Source organism: Hemibagrus wyckioides, linkage group LG11, assembly GCF_019097595.1.
Source record: "Hemibagrus wyckioides isolate EC202008001 linkage group LG11, SWU_Hwy_1.0, whole genome shotgun sequence".
In the NCBI taxonomy this organism is placed as follows: domain Eukaryota; kingdom Metazoa; phylum Chordata; class Actinopteri; order Siluriformes; family Bagridae; genus Hemibagrus; species Hemibagrus wyckioides.
This window is the reverse complement of record NC_080720.1, coordinates 24,880,852-24,888,763: the sequence shown is the minus strand read 5'-3', so window position 1 is coordinate 24,888,763 and position 7,912 is coordinate 24,880,852. Positions and strand designations below refer to the sequence as shown.

The 7,912-nt window shown below is 36.3% G+C and overlaps 1 protein-coding gene across 7 annotated transcripts in view; it reads left to right on the top strand.

The window, feature by feature from the left end:
• LOC131362280 (histone demethylase UTY-like) overlaps positions 1-7,912 on the top strand; it is an 87,688-nt gene continuing 79,776 nt past the window's right edge. For 3 of the 7 annotated variants that reach the window (XM_058404204.1, XM_058404211.1, XM_058404210.1), the window contains exons 1-2: positions 2-451; positions 586-649. In XM_058404204.1, coding sequence (XP_058260187.1) covers positions 282-451; positions 586-649 — 234 coding nt within the window. In that variant the 5' untranslated portion in view covers positions 2-281. Of the gene's footprint in view, positions 452-585; positions 650-7,912 lie in introns of all 7 variants that reach the window. The other 4 variants (XM_058404209.1, XM_058404207.1, XM_058404205.1 and 1 more) reach the window with 3 other exon arrangements.

Below are 7,912 nucleotides of genomic sequence, written 5' to 3'. Positions count from 1 at the left end.
TGCTACAATTCTAACAATTTTAATCTGGTGGCCAATAAAAGTTTGAACATATTTGAAGTAATTCATCACCGTCATTTTGCACGAGTGGCTTAATGCATTGAACTTGATTTAATCCATCACGCTCATGATTTTAAGAATGTGAGAGGAAGGACCAACTGGAAGATAACTCATTTCCCGCAAGGATATACGGGCTGATTTTGTCCAGTGTCCAATTTTTAGCGCGTTTCGTGTGGCCTTTTGGACCTCGTGGATTTTGCGCTTCGTGTGCTCGGTGCAATTCCATGCAATCGTGCCGAGTGTCGCTCGCCGTAGCTGCCTGCGCTGCTGCTCGACGCCTCGGCGCTACTGGTGATGAGGAAAAGAAAATGGCGGCGGGAAAAGCGAGTGAGAACGAGGAGGACTTTCCTAGGCTGACAGCGCAGGAGAGGGACAGTTTAGCTGGGATTGACAGGTTAGAAACGCTGTCTAAACAGTCTTCATAGTTACTGGTGTCGGCTAAAATATTCTCCTCTGCGAGAGCTAGCCAAATAATACTAAACGACATCAACTGATACCGAGCCTTCTGTGTTGTCTTCTCGCTTGCAGCTCACTGTTTGGATTTCTGAGGCTTCATGAAGATGGCGCCAGAACGAAGGCCTTGCTTTTAAAGGTAGCTAGCAAGTTGTGTAAACTGCCTAAGCAGTTCTAATGCAGTTCTTCACGCAACGTGTACACACCAGTTGTTTTGTGCTGTAGCTTTGAATGGAACCTGTACATTTCACACATTTTCAGCATCGTGAATGGAGAACTTTTATCCGATACGCGCACACAAGTGAAAGCGTTTAGCAGCCCTGTAGCTGCGCAACGTATTTTTCCCCAAGGCTGGCTACATAGCTAACCTGATAGCTACTTCAGCACAATTAGGGAGGTAACTTAAGGACCAAAAAATCTGCTCTTGGTGCTGCTGAGCCTCGCTTCTGTGTTTATGTATAAGAGCAAGTTTTTAGGTTCGCTGCATGACCAAGTTTGCAAACTTGCTACAACAGAAGAGAGGGGGAGCTAGGTAACAAGCAAAATAACTCGACTAACTTGCTAATGTTACACTAATGCAAATTGAGTCTGGTTTGGTAGTGCAGTCGGAATGACGTTTCCTAAAACGCTAGAGAGTTGGAAGATAATGTTATTTCTGGCCAAAAGATCAAGCCGGCCTGTTTGCACCACACAAGTCCCACGGCTTAACGCTGTTAACGTGTTAGATGTCGAACTAACGTTAGCATAGCCAGCTGCTAGCGATTCTCATTCAAGCTTTAAACTGGGATAGCTTGGGATATAGACAGTTAGCGTAGCCCGGTTTGATGGCTGCGGATGAGTTGTGTTCAGAATAGTTTTTCATTACCCAATGTTAGGGTTCAGAACTCAGATGCATACATCATATAACCATATAATATACAGTGCGCATTTATCAGATTTAATGTTATTGTGCACGGTCTGTCGCTTTATTCATAAATATTAGAAGGCCCTGATGTGGTAAAACTGTGCAGCAGCTCTTCACACTTTGGTGGTGGTTTTGCATTATTGGTGTGCGGTGTAGCTCTGTGCACATATCTCCAAGGCAAGTTTGGAAAGAGACGCTGATTTGTGTTTAGTAATGATGGCAGCTTGGTTCGGCTCAAGATGGCGGGGTCTGGAGGATTGTGGACTGAGTTGTTGCAAGTGGACCGAATAACGCTCTCAGTTTCCATGCCCTTTTCCATACAAAAACAAGCACGTATCCTGTGGCTTATACTTTAACATGTATGACAGTTGTTGTCTTAGTCTGGGATCTTACTTATTTGTGAGACTGTCATGTGATGTGCAGGCTGGCAGCAACATGTAGTGGGCAGTATACATTATACAGAGTGGGCAAAAACTCAATTTTAGCAGGTCAGAGCCTCCTTGATATTGCACTCTTTCAGGAACTTTGTTGCGCAGTCAAGCTCACAGTTTTGTCTGATGCCTTGTGAATGCAAGCCTTCCCGGTATATCAAACTGTTCCTTTCAGCAGATGACAAATTATAGTGGTTTAAATCGTTTAATTTAAGGTTCTTTATAATTTCGTTGATGTTTTGTGCTGTTCTGCATTATATCTTGTATAGACCACTGATATTTTACAAAATTTATGTTCAGTTAGTAGTCTGTTGTAAACAGCATTACCAACTCTTTTCACAGAAAAACAGGACAATATATTAGACTCATTTGCATATCACAATATTCAAAATGTTATTCTTAATGATAATTATACTTACAATGTAACAGAGTAGAATAAAGTAAATTTTATCAGAATGGGGAATAATGCACTACAATCTGTTTATTATAGAAATATGGTATCTTCTGGGTATGGTACTATAGGCTATAAGCTTTTACACCGTAACAAAATAATATACTTTCTTTGAGATACACAGGAAAAAAATGTAAATAAAATAAATGCTGAGGATTTAAGAAAAAATGCCCTGGAAAATCCTCTGCTATCCTGCAATGTTAAAAAGACTTCGGATAGAGAACGAAGGCTTTTTCAGTAGATTGTGGTGCATTGCTTTAAGGATTTGCTCATTTTGCTGTTAGACCATTGTTAAAGTCTGGTACTGATGTTGAACGAAAAGGTTTGCGTGGTACTCAGCAATTGAGGGTAATCCTAAAGGTGTTTAGGGGGGCTTGAGAACAAGGCTTCCATGTATTCATGGTGCTCACATTGTGCACAGGGGCATTGTCATGCTGGAACATGTTTTGACCCCTTAGAGCCATTCTCTACACCGCTGAACCTACTACTTGGAGCCTATCCGAGGAGGCTTGGGACATAAAGCAGGGACGATGCCAGTGTATTGCATGGCACAATAACACACTCATTCACACGCAACAGACGCTGATCAGCCTACAGTGCATGTCTTTGGATTGGGGAGGAAACCAGAGTATGCGGAGGATACTCCTAAGGGACAGGGAGACCATGCAAACTTAAACAGTGCAGGGTGTGCAGCAAACAATGCTATCCAGCACCACAAAGTGGCGTGAAAAAAAAAAAACTGTGGTCATGGCCTTGGTTTTATCTGTGATCCTGGTCGGTGCAAGGGTTCCTTATAGCTGGTCAAGAAGAAAAGGAATGTCCACATATGGGAGTTATAGTTTGTTTTGGCAATATAGTGTGTCTATAATCCATTTGTGACTAATCAAAACAGTAAGATATTTATGATTCTTAAATCTTAAGCATAAATTCCTGAAATTCCCATTGATAATATCTATATTTTTATTTAAATAAATGTTATTTTTCATACAGGAAACAAAGATATTACTTGCCAAAATAAATATGTAGATCAGATTGACAGGTCCAAACAAAAGTGGGGATATCTTGAAATTATATATCTTGGATATCTTGAAATTTGTAAATATGTTTAAAAGTCTATTAAGATGTTTACTAAAATAATTTATGGATATTTCAAAAAGCCATTCTTCCCACTTCATAAACCCGTATATACAGACAGATCTAGAAGTAGCAACTGTGTGTCAGCATCAACAGTGATTTGGTAAGCATATTGCTGGACAAAGCTCAATTATTACAGGTGAGGTTGGTGCCCTGCTCCTAGCCCTAGATCTGACAGAGAGCACACAAAAATCTGCACTCAAAATCTTTCCTCCAAGCACTTGAATCCTTAAAGACTAAATATCCCATAATTACCAGCATCCTGGTTAAAGTTTATTCTTTACAAAGACAAAATTTCAAAATTCCTTTCTGCTGGATATCAAGTCATATGGTGCTATATAATAAAGAACAAGCAGACCCTGCTGCTAAGGAAACCCCTAAAATGGGCTCACAGATTGTCAAATCCCACCATCTGACCTCAAACAAGTAATAAACTCGTACATCTCAAAAAAGTGGCAAACGGAATGGGACCAGTGCATTTAAAACAAACTACATAAAATAAAAAAGATTATAAACAAAATACAATTGCTATAAACAAAAGACAATTCCTCAGCTTCCCCCTTCCATTCAGACATGATCAGACTACACACACAAGATGCCATATTGGACACTTAAGATCTCTGTAAAACGAGAATGACCATCAAGCATATTAATAGATGTTCTGCTCTTAATGACGATGCTTTTACTAAAAAAAAAAATGCATATTTAGTAGCCTTCCAAAATGGAAATTCCCGGAGTATTATTGAGTATTAAAGTGAAGGACCTCATATAGCCGAGGCTGTTGACACAGTTGCAATACTATTGTTTTAATACTATAAGATTAATTGCTAAAATATCTTGCTTACCTGCTTGATCCTGCCATGAAAATAGCCACTAATGCTGGATGGCATGGCATTGGATATTTACTCGCGGGGAGGCGTGTCTGTCTCAGCGCGTAGACATACAGTACAGGCAAACACAGACAGGTGGTTCAGAGAGTAATAAAACGCATGGTTATTATTATTTTAAGGAAAAAACGAAAAAAAAAACGCAGTTCACATGCACGTATTGAACCGTGGAGGCCGTACCGAACGGTTCAATATTATATTGAGTATTGTGGCATCCCTAGTTAGTAGTAAGTCTACCATGCACCGATAGAGCTGAAAGAGGATTTGTCGTCTTTACAATGTCTGATATATCGGCAATTAGAGAATCATCCAAAGTGCAGCTGTGTTGCAAGAGAACTTCCTTGATGCATTCCTTAGTGTACTCAGAAACAAGTGATCCAACTTGTCCATTCACTATTTCCCGGGTTGCTGTCTTGGAAACATGTGAAACTGAGTGCATCTGAAGGAAGAGGGATGTAAGTTTTTGCTGCAATAAATCTTTGACATTTTTCTCATATCCATCAGCAGATTTTTTTTTTAAGAGGTACGCTCCTGAGAATCTGTTGTTGATTGAACATGGGAAAGATCTTTAACACTATGGCTTTCTGAGTCCTCAACAATTTGAATACTTTTTGACAGTAACTCAACTTTTAAGCTTTCCAAACTGTTGAAACGATGGCTTCTACTTCTATGTGATGTGAAAGTAGAAAGTAAACAGCAGTTTTGTAGATGCAGCCTTCAAATTGATAATTTAAATGAGAAAAGTATTGCTTAATATTACAATTTTCAGAAAAGCTACTAAAAGGTCTAAGGCCGTAATTTCCATAATTTACTAAGGCTGATAACACGAAATACATTTTGAAAAGCATATTGTTTTATTGAAACAAATTTCATGTTTTTATACTAAATCCAATTATTAAGACCAAGTACTTAAAAATAGTTTCAGGTGCTTAGGAAAATAATGTTAACTGTTTACTTGTTCCATGAACTATGTTAAGCATGCGTTTAAAATTTTAAAGACACGATTTTGTTGCTAGCATGCCTAAAATTTCAAAATAAAAAGCAAGTTCTGAGTCGACTATGACTAATGTTACAAAATGCAAAAATTGTAAAAGTTTTCAAATTCCATCAACACTGTTAGCAATTTAGCTAATGTTAGTTCATTTAATTGATGCCACGATATGATTAGCAAGCATAATGTGTGTATTAAACGTGTTTAAAAAGTAACCTTTTACAATATTATATTTCTAAAAATCAAACTGTTTCACACACTAAAATACAAATACAGCCACATTTTGTAAATAAAGAAAAAAGCCGATTTACAGTGCACAGCCATTTTACCTCAGATTAATCTCCGTCATTTCAAAGCTACACTGGAGCGTTTTCGCGCCTGACATCATGGTAGTTGATATTGAAATATTTTGTGACTTACCAAAACAGTGTTTATAATACCGTTAAAATATCTAGCTGGTAATGAAATTAAATCGTCACCAGCAGAAACAGAACTGTACCTTCACAAACTCTTAAAAAAAAAAAAAAAAAACCTAACAATTTAGTTTTAAATTTATGTTGCTTTTATAAATTTATTTTCAACTGAGTTTGGTTAACTATTATTTTGTAAAATATAACAAAATATTTTGTTGTGGTGTTTGCTTTTCTCTATTTTATTGAAACAACATATCTTTATTAATGTCGTTAGCTAATCAGCATTTACTTTAACTCAAATATGATGCTAAATGAAGTGTAACTTAAATATTTTTGTCAATTTAACAAGATTGTTCGTTTTAAGTTGGTTCAACAAATGATGATTTGTTTTAAATTCATTGTCAAAAAGGTTTTTTTTTTTTTAAATAGTGCATAAAAAATATCAGCTGTGCAGTTTGGTATAGATGGTGGATTCATGGGTGATTTATTATGCATTACTGCAGGATTCATAATGGCAAATTTCTATGTAATCTTTAACATGCAAGTTTTCTATTGTTTACATAGCCAAAATTTTCACTGTTGATGCTATTCAGTGGCAGGGCATTAACATTTGTCATTAACATTTTTTATAAAAATGTTACATTTGAGATGTCGTTGTAGGTCTGCTGAACCCTTTTGGGTCAAAGTCTTTCAGATTTATTTTAACTATATGTATTCTGTTGTACATACAGGATAAATATAGTTAAATGTTAAGTATAGCACTACATTTTAACAAGAGATGTTATTTATGGAATGGGTGGCAACCCTTTTGTACACCTTTTGTAATCTGCTCTTTTTTTCCATCCATCCAAAATTTAACTTGCCTGTTGTTTGGGAGACACTCCATTGCTGATGGCTGGCTGACAGCACATGAATGCACTTTTGCACTTTCTGTATTCAGCTGGGTGATTTTTTTTTTTTTTTTTTTTAATTAATTTTTTTGATGAAAGTTTGGCAATGCATGGTACTGCAACATGTATTCAGTTTTAGCCATACTTTAGATATCTGAGGTGTTGTGGCCTTTTTCTGGCACAAAGTCATGAAGAGTAGGCCAACATTTATCTTTGCTTTTACTTGCTAGGCTTCTCTGTACTCACAATCTTTCCATAGCTTTCTTTTGTTGTAAATACATGAGTCCCTCAAGTGGGTGAAATCATCCTTCAGTTTGATTTGCTGTTGTGCTGGCTTTACATCTACCTGGGTTCAGTCTGTTTAAACTAATTCTCTGTTTTCTGAAGAAAACTTTTCATTAAAAATAAAATTCACAAAATGGAGTTGAATCTAGTTAATGTGTGTGTTATTACAGCTTTGATGGTTTACTGTTTGTGAAATGCCACCATTTAAATTGAATTTCAAGGCTAAAGTTAATGAAAAAACGTAGTTTGCTTTTAAGAGCCCACTAAAGACTCTAAAAGAGTATACCTTCTCAAAAATCCTTAAGGATTTCAGTAAATAACATGTACTTAAAATTGTAATTAGAATTTCTGTCATATTTTGCTGAAAGAGTCCTGTAGGAATCATGTAGGATTCATGTAAAATAAGAGAGAACTTTATTAGTCCAGAAGGAATTGTTTTATGGGGCAAGACAATTATACTAATCTCTACAGGATCTTATCATGGGATCTGATTTTCAAACATTATATATATTTTTTATATATATATATATATATATATATATATATATATAATATATTTATATAATGTGTGTGTGTGTATATGTATATATAATCTGTTATGTAAAATGGCTTATTCAGGTCAAAAGTAAAAAAGAAAATTACATTTTATGATGCCTCTTAGCCAGTGGTGCCTTTTAGCCCTTTATTGTGCTAGTTGCCAGAATCAGTCCTAAATAACTCAATATAACATCTGACAAATTCAATCTTTTCCAGAGCAAAACATTTTTATGAGACCATGATAAACTACTGAGTAAAAACCAAGAGAAAATTATTGATCACACACAAGGACTAAACTGCACCAAACTTACTTCATCAGCTTTTGGAGACGGACTGAACATCATGGCGGCATGAACATCACGGCATGAACATCAATTGAGGGTTTTTGCAATAAAAAATAAAAAAAAGATTAAAAAGAAAAGAGAAACCTCGCTTATTGACAGTATATTGATAGCTTCAGACCAACAGGCTTGCACATA